Raw genomic sequence first — 20,381 nt, forward strand, 5'->3', positions numbered from 1 at the left:
GATTGGAGTGAGCTGCATGCACACGTATATGCACTGCATTGGTGGCGCTGGCAGTTTCTCAGTGGTTGTGGGGGAAACGGATAGAGGAGTTAACGTATTATTTACATGGATTTGGTCTTTTCTTCATGTTTTAATAATCAAGATTCCTTCCAGCCCTGCTACAGTTCTTCCTGTTGTCTTTCATTTGGTATGTGTTATTGCTCAGCTTACTTCGTTAATAGTAATAGGTGATGCGTTAACACGGTAAATTAGTTTCCCCTTCCCAGTTTGTGTCTTTATCGACGTCTTACGTTACGACTACAGAACATATCTAAGTATTGTCAGTGTCATGACTATGCAGTGGTTACACTTACCAAACAATATTCGTGTGGTTGTAATTGCCACTAACTTGATTATAAGACAATGCTGTTAAAAATGTAAAATTACAATTTCACTTTGGTTTAGACCCTTAGCTTTGACACCTGTTAATTGCACTGGCATCAGGGAGGAGGGGGAGGGGCATGATCAATGAGGGGTAGGGTAGGGACTAGGGTATTACTAATATATACTAATTAAATATGTCCCAATGCCTTGTACACCTCGCATTAGCAGGTTTAGTGACTGCCCGTGTACTAACAAAAACACCCTTCACTTTCAGTTCTCAAGAACTGATTTTTTTTAGTCATAAAATTATTAATTTTATGCCATTTACATTCTTGACTTGACCAACCTTTGTAATGTATTCTAAACAAGCAAAATTTCTGACTGTTGCTCCACTCAGTTCATTACCTCTGTTATGTCCGTATTAACTTGAACATGTTTTGGCCAAACGAAAGGCTTCCATACGTCCCCTCCACTAAAATAAAAAAAAATATGGAGAAGGTTTATCAAGAATTATCTAACATATATCTAAGAGATTTAAGAAGGAAAAGTTGGATATATACCAAAATATGGCTTTATTCCTTCAAAATGATGAGTGTGTGTAATTCCCAATGGCATCGGTTTATTAAGTAAAAAAAAAAAAAATACCCAATACTCTTGGAGAGTAGACTAGAAAATCCATGCATGGATTTCAACAATTCCTGCTAGCTCAGTGAGTAAGGCGACAGACTGGAGATACCTCGTTCTGTAGCGAGAGGTTCGAACCCAAGTTCCAACCGGAAGTAAGGAGAAAAAAAGAAGAAAAAGAGGACGAAAGAAAGGGGTTTTGGAGAAGTATTTTTTTTAATTAGTGGAGGGGACATAAGGAAGTCTTTCCAAACGAAATCCTGTATGGCCTTGTTGCAAAGGTTATCTGCACAAAATGAGTATTTACTTGGTTATAAATCAGTCAATGAATTTTTACAACTTATGATCTAGAATCTATATATATTCATTTTTGAAAATCTTAATAAGTACAATTGAAAAGTGATCATAACATTCATATTCATCTTCATAATTACAATTGAGTCTGGCATGAGTGATTCACCATTCTCACTATTTCCAGTTACACAGTAATTCACATTAATTAATTACTGAATCCGAATAAGTACATGTAGCATGAAAGTCTAACATCAAACATTAAAGGTCAAGTCCACCCCAGAAAAATGTTGATTTGAATAAATAGAGAAAAATCAAACTAGCATAATCAAAAATCAGATGTGAAATAAGAAAGTTATGGCATTTTAAAGTTTTGTTTATTGTTCACAAAACATTGATATGCACAACTCGGTGACATGCAAATGAGACAGTCGATGATGTCCCTCACTCACTATTTCTTTTGTTTTTATTGTTTGAATAATATTAATACAATATTTCATTTTTTACAGATTTAACAATAAGGACCGACTTGACTTAACGATATAGTATTGAACAATGCTTATTCCACATGTTCAGGGGGGAATAAATCGTTGTTTCACTTGACAATCAGGAGAAAATTAGAATATTTCATATTTCATACAATAAAATACAAAAGAAATAGTGAGTGGATGACGTCATCAGTCTCCTCATTTGCATACCGATCAGGATGTGCATATAACTGTTTTATGAAATTAAGCAAAACATTGAAATGTCATAACTTTCTTATTTTACATCCGATTTTGATGAAATTTTCAGTGTTATGTTTGTTGGATTTTTCTCTTTTTATTCAAATAAATTTTTTGTTGGGGTGGACTTGTCCTTTAAGTATCTCGGGCCTGGGGATGAGGATTCATGAGGACAGATCCTCAACAGCCGTGAATATGGGACTAGTTACGACATTGTGTACACTAATGTTACACCTATCATGACAGTAATCGCTGACTACCTCTCGTATAATCATAAAACTCATTATGCAGAGCAGGCAAGGTCAATCCCACCGCTGCCACCAAAATATTAATGAGACAAGATGAGTAACCAGTTACAGTACTGTAACTTATTACTTAATAATAGAGTTTATTGAGCCATCTCCATGCTTAGAAAATAATGATCTTTAAGAGTTAAATTTACAGGTATTCTGGTGATTGAGTTTGTCTGAATATAGTCTGAAGTAGTGAGACTGTGGCTGGGTCTACACCACAGAGTTTGGACAGACCTGGGTCCCGTAACACAAAGGTTTGGGATGAATATCAAATATGAAAGGAAATATCTGATTGGTTCCAAGTCAGTATTTTGTGCCATATGCGCGTGTAACATTGATCTTGATTGGTCAGTTCATTTAGCAATTGATCTCTAATCCTTGTGTTACAGAGCCCTGGTCTTCACTCTCTCTAGATACGATCTAGTGCTTGCAGACTAGTCTGAACACATCTCATGTAACAAATCAATAAAGGTACTTTGAATGACAATAACCTGGATTTTCTGATCTACTCTAGGCACTGGTATAATCAATGCATGATGTAAGTACATGTAGACATATATTTACATACATGATACACCATTTGACATGGTTGGTTGATAATTTATCCTAGAATTGAATTCATCTTTGGTAATTAGTCTTACTAAAGATTCTGAAGTTTGAAAAACAGGAACAGAATGGAATATGAACTGTATATAAAGTAGACTAAGAATATCCTCTGTGTAAATACATCTCTTATGTAACATCTATTGTCCTAGTCACACGTAAAGAGTCTTTACAAAACAAAAATATAGCTACATGTATTTGCTTTTTTTCAAATTTTGCCACTGCTCACTGACTCTCTGTTTCAATATGACTGGGTGACTGTGTCAAAAAGATGTATTTGTAGGTGTTTCTGATTTGACTCTTTGAAATTTAGAAGTGTCAAGATCAAAGATGATATCACAAAATAATGTGATAGACATAGCATTTATGATTGCAAAATATTGTAAAGAAATATTGTGCATTGAATTTGATTACATGAGGGAATCATATTTTAAAGATATCTCCGAAACTAAATTTGGTAGAATTGATTTTGAATTCTAATCATTTTTCATCATTCACTAATTATTTTTTTAAGTAGTCTATTGTCTCTCCAAGGTGAATTATCCAACAAAATGAAGATTATTTTTATGGTTTGTCCTTTTCAAAAGGTTGACACTGTCTGCCTACTGAATGAACAATCTTATAACAAACAAGAAGCTCTATAAAACAATCAGTTTTTATAAATAGAAATTGTTTTGCATTGAAGAGGCTGTATAATGATAATACTAGTTATTTCTGTCTTGAATCCATAGAATGTTGTACTTGTATGATTAACTTTTTGAACGTTAAACTTCAATTTCATGGATGTACAATGTAAAGAGTTGTTATAAGACAAAGTGCAAAGATTTCAAAATGGCATTAAATCATTTGATTTGATAAAATTATCAGTTTGTTGTTTCATTGTATGGCACACTCTTTGGGGGTTTGTGTTGAGGCTATGGTTTTGTTTAAGTACATATTACACAATGAATGATCATATTAACCCACTGTGCTTTTGCTGAATCGCACTGTATATTGCAAAATGGTATTGTACTCACTGTGTTTTTCTTTAATCTTTATTCACATATTGAATAATAAATAATGTTTTTGTTGAAATACATATTAATTTGTTGTGCAAAGAATGATGTATTTTTCCTTATTCATGCCAGTATAAATCCAAGGTTGACTGACGGAAACTTTTCAACAATGGTCATTAAAATCAAGTAATCAACCCATTGAATATTCAGTTTAATGGGGAAAACCCCATGGTACAATGATGATATATCTTTTTATTTTCTTTCCTGTAAATTCAATGAAATGAGCCTTCTGAAATCTTCACTTGATATGTAATTAATTGATTTTCCCATTTTTTAAAAATTGACTTGAGAAAAGGCGTCTGTCTATTTTCTGTACTAACAGTAACATGTTTTGGCATTGCATTGGAAAAGAGAACAGCCTTTATGCACCATTCATCTGAGGCAATTACTGAAATATAAAATCGCCATTATATGCATCCAGCCATGCGCTTTTTAAACATCCGAGTTCATTGTTCACCTGCATTGTGTGACTGTCTGCTCCATTTCACATGCATTGTTGAATGTTATACAGGCTAACACCTCCCGATCATATATTGAGAGAAAGTAGAACAACTAACACCTCTGTACGAACATTGATTTGTATTTCTACGAGCAAGTTGAGATAGGGTGGAATTCAGTGACGGGTCCAGGATTTTGAAATGGAGGGGGTGCAGCAAAGCAAATTTGAATATTGAGAGAGTGCCTGTCACTTGCACCACCGACTGACCCTATAGTCTGCAGGCACAGACCCTGATTGAAACTTTGATCAACAAATGTGTCTCCAAGCAAAGACTAGCACAACTGAGCGAGAGGGCCTTCAGTACACAAGGCATGAGTAGGCTGCAATTCAGACCCTTAACTCTCGTGAAGGGTTTGCACAGTAGACTAGCCTGGCCCTACCATTGGAATCTGTAGGCCTGGGTTTTTTTTTAAATTTAGTTTTCCTCTCAAAACATGAACTATAAACTTTCCCTTGAAGAGGACACATCAATGAATTAATAATTGATCATCCTGTCTGTTTACAAGAATGGTCTGCATACACACTACACAGACCTGTGTTAGTCGTACATCATCAAATTGTTTCAAAATTCCATATTTATTTATTTTTGTATTTATTGATATATTCATATTCCACAATCATCAAAGTACATTTATAATAAATCCTTTTAACACTGAAAAAAAAGCATAACACACAGGATTGAAACGTAGCAATGAAATGAAAAAAGTGGAGGGGCCTACTAAAAAGCAAAGCTTGTAAAATGTAGACCCCCTATCAAAATTTTATCCAAGGGTAATATGATATAAGTAGAGTAAAATAATCAGCAAAATTCTATAAAATTATATATAAACACTGTAACACAAATGTATTTACACTATTTACAAAATTAAATATTGACTTTAAAATAATCAATACTACCGTGGGTAAGTATGAGGTTCACAAAATATTTGATTGAATCAATAAGAATTCAGAATAAATTTTTTGACGAGTAATTTAAATCGGTTTAGATTAGCTGCCTCTTTTATTACTCTGTCCAGAGAAATCCAGAGTTTTGGTCCTGTGAAAAATATAGTTTTGCTAGAAAATACTGTTCTACTTTTGGGTAAGTGATAGTCATTTGAATGTCTCGTATTATATGAATGTAAAGTATTGTTTCTCATAAATTTCTTTTGTAGGACATTAGGTACACTATTTCTATCTAGCTGATACATGAATTGGAATAGTTGCAAGCGGTACAGGTCATTGACTTTAAGGATACGTTTATGACGAAACAATTCATCTGTATGAGCTCTATATATATCGTAATGAAATGAAATCGTAATGTTTGAAATTGAAAATGCTTTGCGATCTTTTATCATGAATGCTAGCCATTTCCAAAAATGATATTCATAGAAAATTATGTTTTTGTACTAAAATTTGTAATCTATATCCTGTGCTATTTAAATGAATGAAAGTTGTTTTTATACACCTCGTACACTAATCCTCGCTCTGCTGAAATAACAGTAAACAAAGCAATTGAAAATTGTAATGACTGTGTGATGTAAGTTTTTTAATAGTCATTCGTTTTTACTCGTGATCTATTTCTCTTTTAAACTTATACAATATGGTGAAGTATTGAAGCTAATCATTCATTCAGTTTGATTTCAGCAGCTAGAATGTTTTTATATTCATTATTGAAATAAGTTGCAATAGTCAGTTTGGATTGTTGATTCATATTTTCCCAGAATTTATTCAATATGGTGATTTATCTTCTTATTATTATAAAAGAAACTAAAACTGGACTTAGTCAAACGTGAAAATTCCATTTCAAATTTTATTGTTTATACATTTAATATGGAATCAGTCCTTTGCTTATGTCTTCTAAAACCTGTTTTCTCAACTAGTCCTTGCACATAAATCTTTTGGAATAATGGCATTCAGAAGTCACCAGGTGCCAAGAAAGTCAGTTAATTAGGTTACTAGGTTTCAAGCTAGTTACTATAGGTTTCAATCTACACTGACTGCCTCCTTCAATCCTGAAGATTCTTGCAGTATTGTAGTACTGGGGACCGGCAAGTGCAATACACCGGGTGAACACCCTACTCTTTGACGAATAGTGTATTGGTTTTAACGTGCATAGGTTGTGACTTGTGTCTCTCCTATCCACGGGACCAACGTTTGCGTTTTTTCCGATGGACGGAGTGTTTTCAAACTGCATTCACACCTGGACTGAATAGTGGTGAGGCACGCTTACACACAACGCTATATATAGCATCAGATTTTTTGTTAGACGCGTATGATAGGCATGAGCAGGACTCGAACCCCTCACGTTGAGATCTACGATCTTATCTGAAACATGCGCTCTAACCGACTGAGCTACATGTACGCTGCCTCCACAGTTGATTTATAATGCCTTCTAGCTATTGTGTATGATGTAGGGTTGGGCAGAGGATGTGATGATTTTTGCACCATCATTGTAGATGAGTCATTCTCTCTTATTTTTCTCTCTTTATTTTTTCATTCCAGACACATTCTGTGTATATAGCAAGTAACCATGGCAACTGAACTAAGGCTTGAAGATATCCTCTCTGGTCCTTACACCTGGAAATCAATGCGGCCTTGTGACCTCTCCAATTGCACCAAAGAGTAAGAGAGTCCTATTCAAATGTTATCAAATTTAAACACTGTTTATGAATGAAAATCAATGTGATATTGGACATCTAGAAAATGGTAGTATAAGTCTAGGTGCTCTATATAGGCTTATTCACTCATACAAATGAACATGAATTATTTAAGGTCTGTTTTTCACCGTTCAAATGCGTATGAATAATATACTGTCACATTGTACCCGACAACATCTTTCCAATTTCTGGGCATTGTAGATGACTTGGGTCTATGACATAAATACATGTATGTGTGCACATTATGTGGTATATGCAGGTACATACTACACATTTTTTGTAGTATGCTGTGTGGGGGATCATGATGGAGATCATATTGGAGAAACATATTAAGGGTGATGATGAGTCATCCTCTCCTCAGTATTTTGACTTCAGATTTTCATGCAGTAAGCTGCAGTTTTCACCTCTATTGGGGCATTGCAAGAAAATTGTAGTCATGCAATGGCAAATTTATTTCCTGTTCCCAATAATGCACTCATACATGTTCACTACTAGATATTAATTGTAGATTTGCCATTGATTGTTGATCTGTTTCTTGCAACGAGTACTGTAAACTGATTTGCTACTCCTAGAATATAGGCATTTATATAGCGCCATCTATCAAGAAATATTCTATTCCGAGGCGCGATGTTATTATTATATTATTACCCCGGCTTTAGCTCGAGCTGCCTTTCAGCGCTCATGCATTCAAGGAATTAATCCTGACGGGTACCCATTCACGTCACCTGGGTTGAGTGCAGCACGATGTGGATACATTTCTTGCTGAAGGAAGTTACGCCATGGCTGGGATTCGAACCCACGGCCCCCTGTTTCAAAGTCAGAAGACTAATCCACTGGGCCACAACGTTCCAGAAATAGAAATTTACTATTGATTGTAGATATTTTCTTGCATCACCTCCTATATCTAGCAGTGATGTAATGTTGATATATGAAATATGACACAGACCTTGCCCTTCTCATTGAAATGTATTAATAGTAGTCTGCAGGCACAGACCCTTTGTTTTTGCAATTTGCACAGTGCATAATGCAGAGTCTGAAGTAGTAAGCCTAGATTCACTGTGTATTATGGCTGGCTATTAATTGAATACAGACAGAGCCCTTAGGCATACATAGTCTTTAGACTTTACTCTAGACCTATTATTGGTTAAAGTGTCAAATATTTAAGGCTGTGTTTACAGACTAGTGTAATACATGAAGTGTGATATGAATTTTGCTTCTGAATAACGATACCCACCTCAACTTGGCACTAGCCAGAATGAGGAAGTAATCAGTATTACTTACCCCAAAATGATTCTAATACTTAATGATACAGTAAATGATGCTGAAATCCAGGGGGGGGGGGGGTAGGGGGTTCATTTAATCATATTTCCCATTGTCACATGAATTACATGAACCTGTATTTTAGTCAAATTTACAGGTGACCAAAGCTGGTACTAATCTTTAAATCTGCTCATGAATAAAGAAATACTTTTCTTGTATCCCTTGGGCAGTCTTTATGTTTTGGCAAAGATATTACATATATGTTTTTAATTTATCTTCATTATTTTATGTGTCATTACAGGGATATCTTAGCTTATTTTGAGAATAGTTACAGTTTGAATGAGAGCATCTTTGCTGCTTTGAGAAGTAAGTATTATATTTTGTAGACTTTTTTTCTATAACAATATAATGAGAAGAATAACCGAAAATTACTTCAGAAAAAATGTTTTGTCTAACACCAAAAACATTTTAAGCACTTTAATTGGTCAGCTGAAAGATTTACTGCTGATGTAAAGAACCATAATTTATTCCTTCTTCCAAATGATAAATTTTTGGTGAACAGTATAGTTTGTTTTATTCCTACATGTATTATATCATTTGTGCCTTGTAATAGTGATCTTTTTTAAAGATTTTATTATGCAGGGGTATTTACATTATACTACTAATTCAATGAATTAATTGATTGATTGATTCATCTATTATTTATTTATTTATTTATTTATTTGTATATTTATTTATTTATTTATTTATTTATTTGTTTATTTATTCATTTATTCATTTATTCATTCATTCATTTATTCATTTATATATTTATTCATTTATTTATTTATTTATCATTTATTCCCATAAAACAAATACAAATCAATATAACATACAAATACAAGTAATGGTTTTTATATTTTATGATAATGCTACTATCTATTCTAGCATTTAATTAATTATCTCTCTTCTACTCATTAGCAAAAGATGCTTTCTACAGAGCACCAGATAGACTTCGCCTTCCACTCATCTTCTACTTTGCCCATACTGCCACAGTGTACATCAACAAGCTTATGTTAGCTGGACTTATTGAGGTATGAAGTGCTAAATCTCTTTGGGGAAGGGGAGGTGGCGAGGTGTATTAGGACTTACTTTTTTCTTAACACAATTGCAAAAAGTAGCATAAGAGAGATGGATGGGTCTTTGTGGATTGTGTTCTGTAGCCTAACTTGCATGACACAGCAGGTTTTAACTTGTGCCTTTATTTTTGTATGATTCACAAAGTTTGAAGTACTCTGTCAATATATCTGATTTATTTGAATCATGAGCAAATGTTATAGTCTCGTATGTTAAAACAGATTGTTATTACATACTTGTCAACTTTGTTAAAGATTGGCAGGTTTTTTTTTTTACGGTTGTCAGTGTTAGCTGGTGCTGGGTCATCTTGATTGCTTCTACATTTGACAATCTATTGCAAGCTTCGTTATGCCTGTATATCATAACAGAAAAGGCGGTCCTGTATTTACCAAATCCCCATGTACGATAAAGACAGGCAGCTCTGTCTACATCCCCCAGAGCAAGGTTTGATTATCATTATGATGATACCTTGTTTGAAGATTTTGCCATCCATAGTAACTCCATTTATTGATAGAGTCTTGTCTGCAATACAAGCCTCTGAGTAAACCCTCTAGGCAAATATTATGCAACTCTTACTTTGTTGAATAGGAGCATGGAGCTCTATGATAGGAGTGACCTTTTTCCATATTCTGTGCTGGTTGCCTAGTGCACTGTCTTGCTATATTACTCCTGATAATTATCTCACTTTCTTACTGGTGCCAAATGAATTAAAATAAACAAATTTATTTCAAGTTTTAGAATTTTAAGAAGCTGGATTTCATGAGAATTCACAAATTGTTTACCGTACTTTAATTTGAGAAATTGCGGCTTTGATCTAACTTGCAATTTGCTCATATCATTAATATCACACGTGAGCATTGATTCCAATGAGTTAAAATTTGTATCTACTTCTCCTCCCTCATTATCAACAATTTTATTTCTAATGATGTAATATTTTATAGAACCAGACTAATGTGTGGATTAAATTACTTCATCAATATCCCCAATCAGTTTGATGCAATTTATATAATGTGGTTTATATGAAAAATGTTTGTGCCCAGAGAGAATGTCATTTCTATCCTCTGGTTTCCACATTTATATGTATACTGTAATTCTGCCATTTTTTTGGTCCCATGACATTTACTCTGGTGACAATTGCTCTGCTGTAAATTCAACACATATACTAATGGAATGACCAACTTCAACACTGGATTTAACACTATACTCTATAAACCTAATCCTAAATCTAACATAAAACCCAATTACAACCCTAACCCTACATCTTAGACAAAATTAAGCCACAGCAATTGCCACAGGAGCAATTAATGTGTCACCGGTTTTTCATTACCATCCAATTCTCAAGTATTGTATTAAAGTGATACTCGAGGCTGAAGATATTTATATCTGAATAAATAGAGTAAAATTATCAGAGCAAAATGCTGAAAATTTCATCAAAATGGGATAACAAGTAATGATGTTAAATTGAGATTTAAAATTTAGCAATATTTCTTGAAAACAGTTTATATGCACGTCATCATGAATATTCATGAGGTGGGCTGTTCCATCCCCACTTTCCCTTTTCTCTGTTAGAAATCATAATTGTTTCATTTTTCATACATAAAAGATGTGTCTCCATTATAATGAAATAAGTTGCAGCAATAAATAACTTCTGCACTTACATGGAATCTGTTGTCAATCCAATTGTTGGTAGAAACATTTTGAATAAACCTACATGTAATTTCATGGAATAAAATACAGAAGAACAAGTGGGGATATGACATCATACATGTAAGTTTTCTCATTGAATATTCGTGAAGACATGCCTTGAACTGTTTCACCGAAATATTGTAATTCTTTAAAATTGTATAACTTTGTTATTTGTTATCCGATTTTGAACAAATTGTCAGCATTTATTTTGCTCTGTGGATTGTACTCTATTTATTGAGATATGAATACAGTATCTTCAGTGTGGACCATCCCTAATCCCTAAGTCTATTGCTTGTTGCCAAGCAAATTTCTTTTTCTCTACACTCTACATCTATCATAAATTTCTCGTTTGTGCTGACTATCATAGTGCTCAGTCTGTGGACCCCCCCTTGCAAACAAATAAGAAAGAAAAAAAAAGGACTCGAAAAGAAACACTACGGTTATCTAAAAGGTGAACGTGTTTGAGTTGATAATGTTAACATTAATGTAAATATTTGAGCAAAGTGTAATGCTAAAAGTGCTGAATCATGTTACTTGTTTGAATATGCTTCACAGGAAGCCTAGCAAGCCTAGCCAATAGAAGTATTCAAAGAATATTATGTATTTTCATAGAAAATGCCTTTCATTTATCAATGTGTGTATAGCCAAATGCTACTTCATTGTACATAATGAAAATGTTGATTATCATCTTGATTGTTGTTGGTCTTGTGTTATACACTTTTTTACATTTGAAACATTAATTATTGGTTTTATTTAAATTATTTGTTTGTGCTTTTCATGTGCTGATTAATCAATTAATTGATACATTATTTATTTATGTATTTATGTATGTATGTATGTATGTATGTATGTATTCATTCATTTATTAATTGATTAATTCATTCGTTCGTTCATTTATTTATTTACCCTGCGATACATTTCTCATACATTTACCTTGCACTTTTAGTCAATTGAAATAAAACGGATACATTCAAGCTTTTTGTATCAATTTTTGCCACCCAAATTGAAATTTCAACACTCAGTAAGTACAACCTTTACCCTTTATGTTCCAGCTGGATATGAGGACATAACTGAACTGAACAAAAGTTTATATCAGACATCTCCAGCATTTTTTCACTAAGTTTTTATTAATTAAAGTGAATTAACATTTCATTTTTCATTTAATACTTGTTTCTCCACACTTTTCCAAGCTTGACAATGATTACCAAATGAAAATCAAGCCTAAGCCATTTCATGTATATCACAGCTCAATGTAAAGCAAATATCGTCACGATGGCCTCGGTGTGTGGGGGAGTGGGGTAGGGCGAATTGCACTCTTCGAAGTGTTTTGGGAAAGGAAACAGGTTACAAAAGGTAAAAGATATCTTCAAATCAATTTTACTAGCTGAATTCTACGTGTTCTTCATGATTAAGGTCTATTTTTATTCACATAACTATTTCAAAGTTCTGCGCAAATCATTTTTCACTAACTTTTCAAAAGTAAGTGGTGCTCACTCAAGCGGAAATATTTTTCGACAGTTATATCGTCATTTGCTTAAATGGATCTGTACCAATGTTAAAATGTGGAAAAATCTTCAGGATATTACAAATGTATAATTTTACAGGATTTTTTCTAAGTGTAAACTTTTTTTTGATACGCACTGTATATTACTAAGAAAGTCACAAAACTACAATAATTGAAATGGCTGTATCACTTATTAAATGCAGTTTAAAATTCCATAAAACACAATATCAGACCCATCACATTGTTCACATCTCTATTCGTTTAGCTCCAAAGGACATTCCGATGATAAACCAAATTCCCATACTCTGTGATCAGTACACTCCCAAACATGAATTATGGAAGTTGAGTGTATGTGGGCTTTCCCTACATACATGTATTAACCCTTTTCCCCTGAATCATTTTATTAGGCAGCTGTTTCAAAGGTATTTATGAACAAAGTTACAGGTGCTATTTTTCACGAAAGTAATGGGCTTCTTTTCAATTTTTGAGTTCAATTGTTTATCTACAGAATACAATTATCAATTTGATTTTTTTTCCCGTTTTCCTGCCCCCCCACATCATGGTACACTCTTTAGTTAGTCAAATAGATCTACATATTGAACAAATGTAATTTATCAATATTCAAAGAGTTTTATTCGTAATCATCTTCATGAAGCCCCTTTGGCAATGTGAACCCAGATCTGTGATGTCAGAGATGCACACTTTTCCATTACATAATTAGGCAATATTTCCTTAAATTTTATCTTTTCTTTGGTTTATCATAAGATCAAGTAATTTTTAATGAGAGGACATGTAATACAGGTTTCAGAACATATATCATAAATTACCTTTTTTTTGGTCCCGTCATCATAATTAACAAAAAGCAGATATTTTGGGGTATATTTTCACTGTCCAAAGGGGAGTACATGGGCAAAGTCACAGATCTAGTTGACATTGCCAATGGGAGGATTGGCATCCCATCAATTACTGATCCTGACTTTCAAATGCTCATAACTTGTTGTACAATCAATTATATTCAAACTTGTGTTGATTTTCTTTTTTTTTTCTGCCATCACAAGTTGACTTGTTCTCTGGGTTTCATTCTCCTATCAAACCCTACCATACTTTCTACCTCCATGGTTAAACTATAATAGAGTGCGAGTTGCTAACTTATGAGTTTAAGCATGGAGCATGGAGGTAGAAAGCCTCCGTGGTTTAAGCCATCGTAAAATCCCTCACTGAGTAGTTGTACAAATATTTTGTTATGAAATGAGAAGAACAAAATAATTTTGTAATATCTGTCTCTTGTTTTTGTGATGCAGGAAAGAGTAAACTTTGAATATGAGACCATGTTTGAGACGGGCGTTGATGAGATGTCTTGGGATGACACTGTAAGTATGCAACTAAACTTTTGAGAAAAAGGATCTAATAAAAGCATCCTTTCAGATTTTTATTTTAAAGATTATTTCTTTTATTAATGCTTCAAAATTGGTATAATAATAATATATCCATTTATATAGCACAGTACATATATATACTCAACTGCGCTTTGATACTTGGTATCATATTATTACCCTGGCCATAGCTGAGCCACCGTATTTGCGCTAAATTGTCAAGGAATAAATCCTATTGGGTAGCCATTCACCTCACCTGGGTTGAGTAAATTTCTTGCTGAAGGAAAACATGCCATGGCTGCGATTCGAACCCATGTCCCTCTTAGTGAAAGACGGGAGTCGTAACCACTAGACAACTTAATATTGGACTGAAAAGTTGGAGTTTATAATGATATAAATAGATAAATTATATAAAGTATCATACAATATCCATGGAAGTATTTTACAAGTAGAAAATCTTAGCTTATTTTGGGAAACTAGTTGGCCTTCATATTGAATGCAGATGATTCCATTCTTCTGTTACAATTAGTTTTATTTGTGATCAGAATGTATGCTATGCATTTATAAGGAAAGGCAACTTAAATAATGTTCACATTTTTACTGTTGACACATAAACTGGTTTAATGTGTTACACTTTACCACATAGTCATGCATCTGCAAGGCTGCAAGGCTCTTATAGTTCACAAAAAGAAATTGAACATGTAAAGGCTTGGTCCCACTGCACTTTCGGATGCAGAGAGAATGTAAAACGGAAAAGAATCTTGCCATTCATTGGGAAACATTATGTATCCGTTGTGTACTCTTTGCATACGTGTTTCATACGCTCTATATCCGTCGAGCATCCGTCCACTGTGATTTCATCGTTCGCTCATTTTGTCCATTGTCTGGAGCAAATGAAAATGGATGGAGCCACCCCGAAATTTTGCTTGTCCATTGTTAACACATAATCTTTTTAACAGATAAACACATATCTTTTAAGAAGCACATGTATTAGCCCAAAAGAAAACAATAATTCTTCTACACTAATAGACTTACTATTTCTATGGTATTATTTTGCGTCTCTAAGAACTGCTTATTATTGTCACTTATAGAGACTTATATAGGGATCCAAATGTCGTCTGTCGTCCGTCCGTCACAAACCTAATGACACATAACTCCACAACTGTAAGTCGCTTTTCAACCAAACTTGGATGGTAGATGGACTTGGGGGACCTGCATGTTATGCTGCAGTTGGAGGTCACATGGTAAGGTCAAAGGTCTTTTTCAGGTCAACGTCAAAGTTTACATGCAGGTCAACGTTAAAGTTTACATGCGAGACTCTTATGACACCTAACTCCGCAACCTTAAGTCACTTTTCAACCAAACTAGGATGGTAGATGGACTTGAGGGACCTACATGTTATGCTGCAGTCGGAGGTCACATGGTAAGGTCAAAGGTCATTTTCAGGTCAACGTTAAAGTTTACATGCAAAACTCTCTTATGACACCTAGCTCCGCAACTTTTAGTCAATTTTCAACCAAACTTAGATGGTAGATGGACTTGGGGGACCTGCATGTGATGCTGCAGTCAGAGGTCACATGGTAAGGTCAAAGGTCATTTTCAGGTCAACGTTAAAGTTTACATGCAAACTCTCTTATGACACCTAACTCCGCAACCGTAAGTCACTTTTCAACCAAACTTGGATGGTAGATGGACTTGGGGGACCTGCATGTTATGCTGCAGTCGGAGGTCACATGATAAGGTCAAAGGTCATTTTCAGGTCAACGTTCAAGTTTACATGCAAGAATCTCTTATGACACCTAACTCTGCAACCGTAAGTCGCTTTTCAACCAAAATTGGATGGTAGATGGACTTGGGGGACCTGCATGTTATGCTGCAGTCGGAGGTCACATGATAAGGTCAAAGGTCAATTTTAGGTCAACGTTAAAGTTTACATGCAAGAATCATATGACACCTAACTCTGCAACCGTAAGTCACTTTTCAATCAAACTTGGATGGTAGATGGACTTGGGGGACCTGCATGTGATACTGCAGTCGGAGGTCACATGGTAAGGTCAAAGGTCATTTTCAGGTCAACATTAAAGTTTACGTGCAAGGCTCTTATGACAAGTGTTATTCCATCCCAGTCATTTCACAATGAAGTTTCGATACAATTCTGTTGCGTGCCCTCGCAAATCACGATATTTCTGGTTATTTTCATAAGTGGGCGAGACACAAAATGTATTTTCCCTGGTTTCTTCTGAGACAGTGATTACACCTATAAAGTAAAGTTTTGGATATAATGTATAAAAGAGGCTCCCAATTCTCCAGTTGCTGTATAGCAAAATAAAATAGACCATATTTCCTCATGAATTTGCAAGTGTTCAGTTTTTATTTGAGTTCTCTATTTATTCCCATATATGGTCGCATGCCATAAGGTGCTCCAATTTCGCGAACATGGTAAAAATAGTCAAAAAAAATATTTTTTGTTACATGATATAGGTATTACGAATTTACAATTCTTCAAATAATGAATACCTTAACCTACATGTAGGCTCATATAATTTGGTGTGTATGATACTAGCATGAATCCCAGGAAGCCTATTGATTTGAGGTCAAAAGGTCAAAGGTGGAGGTCACAGTGACATAATTTCATCTTACCCTTCTGAAGTCCTTGTAAATGTGATAACTAATTTGTTTAACTTAACCTAGGCTCACATATTTTGGTGTGTATGATACTAGCATGGATGCCAGAAAGCCTATTGATTTTATTGATTTGAGGTCAAAAGGTCAAAGCTTAAGGTCACAGTGACATGCTTTCATCTTACCCTTCTGAAGTCCTTTTACGCGATAACTTAAAGTTTAACTTAACCTAGGCTCTTATAATTTGGTGTATATGGATCCCAGGAATTCTATTGAATTTGAGGTCAAAAGTTTAAAGGTCAAGTTGCCACCTTCCACTTTTCTTGCTTGACCAATTACTCACTTCTCACTATGTGCTAGCCCCAGCGACACTTTAGTGAGCAGTTCTTCTAATGATCACAAGACAACCGTTGCAGTCTATGCATCTATGTTTGATATATTTAGGATCTAGCATCAATCCAAGGGTGTAGGCTAGAAGGGGGTGCACTAGGTGCACATCCACCCTCCTGCTGAGGCAGAGGAGTTCTGGTACTGGCCCGCGCCCAAATACACGCTGGGCGAAAAGTTCCAGTAAATTGCTTTCACATTGCCAAAATACCTGCGACCTTGGAAAAATCCCCGCGAAAGTTCTCGTAATTTTGACAAGTAAGGGGGTATTTTCTTTTGGGGAGATTATGCGTAATTTGCTTTCACATTGCCAATATTACCTGGTATTTTCTGATTGGGTAAATTTCCCGATCAGAAAATACCTGGAACTGACGAACTTTGAGGCAGTCTGAAACCACCAAGTAATATGGTATTGCCCATGTACAAACATCTATATATTTTAATGTTTTAAGAATAATAGAAAAATTAACAGGGTTTTATCATGCATTCTGCACCAAATATGTCTACTGGGATTGTTCCTTCATCGCTGAAACTAGCTCGAGTTACACCTGTATTTAAAAAAGGTGACAGTACTGCGTTGGGTAAATATCGACCCATATCACTGCTGACCTGTTTGTCTAAAGTACTTGAAAAATTGATATTTGTTCGTACGGCAAAATTCTTTAATTTGCATGATTTATTTTATCCCTTGCAATTTGGTTTTCGTGAAAATCATAATACTACACATGCATTATTAACAATAGTTGATAAGATTGCCAGCGGAATCGACAAGTTTCAACATACTGTTGGGGTGTTCCTGGACTTCTCCAAGGCTTTTGATACCATTAATCATGAAATTTTGTTACACAAACTTAATTACTATGGAGTCAGGGGAATAGCCTTGGAGTGGTTCAGAAACTACCTAGACAATAGAAAACAATTTGTCTCTTTCGAAAATTTTAACTCCGAAACAAAACTTGTTACTTCTGGGGTTCCGCAAGGCTCTATTATGGGCCCCCTACTTTTTCTTATATACATAAATGATTTTTGTAAAACCTCCAATAATATTTTTTTCTCCCATAAGGATCCACGCCATTTGCTTGCCACCATTAATCACGAACTAGTACATGTATCTGAATGGATACTAATACTAATTTACAAAGAGTTGGCAGTACTAAATTTCTTGGGGTAACCATTGATAATAATCTTTCCTGGAAAGAACACGTTGATCACATTTGTAAAATTATTTCGAGAAATATTGGTATCATAAACAAAGTAACATTTTTCTTTCCCACTCATATACTATTTAATTTTTATTCAACTTTGATCCTGCCTCATTTAAACTACGGTATAACAGCATGGGGGAATTGTGCTGACTGCCTCCTGAACAGAATTTTACTTTTGCAGAAAAAGGCTATTCGTATTATTTGTCATGCAGATTTTGGTTCACACACTAACAAACTTTTCTATAAATATAATATTTTGAAGATTGGTGACTTGTATCGATACAATCTCGGAAAACTCATGTATAGTTTAGATAGAAATGAACTACCAAATATTTTTTATTCCATGTTTACTAAAAATGTCGATATTCATCATTATCCTACTAGGTCCGCCGGGCTCTTTTATCCACCAAGAGCTAGAACCATCCTTTTAACTTTGGAACTCCCTTATAGAATCATTACGTAACAAACCAACACATTTAAGTTTCATTCGAGGGTTAAAGAAAATTCTTATCCTTGGGTATAAACCCCAGAACTCAAACATTTCTGTATAAGCAGCTACCACCTCTTGTTCTTCTTCCCTTCTTATTTTCTTCCTTCTCTTTCCCCCTCCCTCTCACATTTCTTTTTTTTTCTCTCTCTCTTCCTATCACCTTAATGTCTAGTTCTATTGCTTTTCTTATTTTCCTGTTTGGTCTATGTTTTGTAGTGTGTTTTGTTCTGTTTCCTTTCCTTTTTTTTTGCTGTCTTGTCCTGTTCTGTCCTGTTTGTGTGCCTTTTTTGTTTTTGTCTTTGATTTGCTTTTAGTATTCGTCCTGTCTTGTCCAAGTGATTGTCTGTTCACACACTCCTGAAATCATGTTTTTTTTTATACAGCAGGGGTATGATATAATATTTTTTTGGTAATTGTAACATAGTAGGCATAAAAAGCTTGACCCCACTAGTATTCTTTTTCATTGTACAAACCTTTTTAATTTACGATTTGAATTTCATTGATCAAAGATATACTTTAATTAACTATTTATTGCAGGGAACCCATACTATATTAACAAGCTTTGCTTTCCAGTGGGTTCCCTTTTTTCATTTCTGTATATTATATTTTTGTGTTTTGCTATACATTGTAACTTTTGTTAAATTTTGGAATGAAAAAGAATAAATGCAATGCAATCAATCAATCAAATAGGTAATTCAGGTGCCAATGTTGACAAAAGAGCCTCCGGCCACTTGAAAGCCTTAAAAATTGATCCATTCACAAAGTTAAAAAGCTTGATGATATTTTGATACTTGATATTATTTAACAGTATTTTTGTTATGGAAATAGTCATGTTGAATGGGAAATATTTTTGAAAAGTAAAAAAAACAAAAAAAAAACCCCAGAATTTGAAAACAAAGTAAAAGTAAACTTTTACATGTTCTCAATGATCATTAATGTGTTGACCTTCTTTGTGAATGTTATGGTGAGCTGTACATTCTTGAACAATTAGTATGCTCAAGTATAAAGAATGTATAAAATTTATAAACAGGCCTCTTATTTATTGGGATATTGAAGATCAAGTCCACCTCATCAAGAAGTAATCAAAGGAGAATGACACTGACGATTTCTTCAAAATCAGATGTGAATGAATTTTCATTATGGACATTTGATAAAAAAAGTGTGACCAAAAAACATAAGCGTGCCCTCAACAGCACTGTCTGTTGATTTACATGTATATTCAAATAAACTAGTTTTAGGGATGAACTTTGGGTCTTAGAATGCAGTCAATCAGAATTGAGAATCAGGCATGCATCCATATCAATTCCAGGAAACAATCAAGGAAATGTCTTTTTTTGTTTTTTGGTAGAACCTGGTATCAAACGTTAATAAAGTAGGAAACATATATCCGATTGTTAGTAGCATTCACACACAGAGAAACAAATAAAATAGGCAATTTGATTTTTGCATCATGACCTGATGTTTTTCTCATTTTGTTTGTGTGTGGACAGAAAAAAGTTAAAGGTCAAGTCCACCCCAGGAAAATGCTGACTTGAATAAATAGAGAAAAATCAAACTAGCATAGTGCTGAAAATTTTATCAAAATCGGATGTAAAATAACAAAGTTATGGCATTTTTAAGTTTCGCTTATTTTTCACAAAACAGTG

The 20,381-nt window shown here is 34.3% G+C and overlaps 1 protein-coding gene across 1 annotated transcript; it reads left to right on the forward strand.

Annotated features, from left to right (window-relative positions):
• LOC135155919 (uncharacterized) lies at positions 1-19,588 on the forward strand. The gene is made up of 7 exons (XM_064106415.1): positions 1-187; positions 6,938-7,057; positions 8,654-8,718; positions 9,313-9,425; positions 13,960-15,634; positions 16,103-17,541; positions 19,426-19,588. The coding sequence occupies exons 2-5, from the start codon at positions 6,966-6,968 to the stop codon at positions 14,050-14,052; spliced, it is 363 nt and encodes a 120-aa protein (XP_063962485.1). The 5' UTR covers positions 1-187; positions 6,938-6,965; the 3' UTR covers positions 14,053-15,634; positions 16,103-17,541; positions 19,426-19,588.
• Positions 19,589-20,381: the final 793 nt, after the last annotated feature.

This window comes from Lytechinus pictus, chromosome 11, assembly GCF_037042905.1.
Source record: "Lytechinus pictus isolate F3 Inbred chromosome 11, Lp3.0, whole genome shotgun sequence".
In the NCBI taxonomy this organism is placed as follows: Eukaryota; Metazoa; Echinodermata; class Echinoidea; order Temnopleuroida; family Toxopneustidae; genus Lytechinus; species Lytechinus pictus.

Coding starts and splice junctions, on each gene's coding strand:
- LOC135155919 (XM_064106415.1), top strand. CDS start 6,966: ATGGCAACTGAACTAAGGCTTGAAGATATCCTCTCTGGTCCTTACACC. Junction 7,058..8,653: donor CTCTCCAATTGCACCAAAGA/GTAAGAGAGTCC, acceptor GTGTCATTACAG/GGATATCTTAGCTTATTTTG. Junction 8,719..9,312: donor CATCTTTGCTGCTTTGAGAA/GTAAGTATTATA, acceptor TCTACTCATTAG/CAAAAGATGCTTTCTACAGA.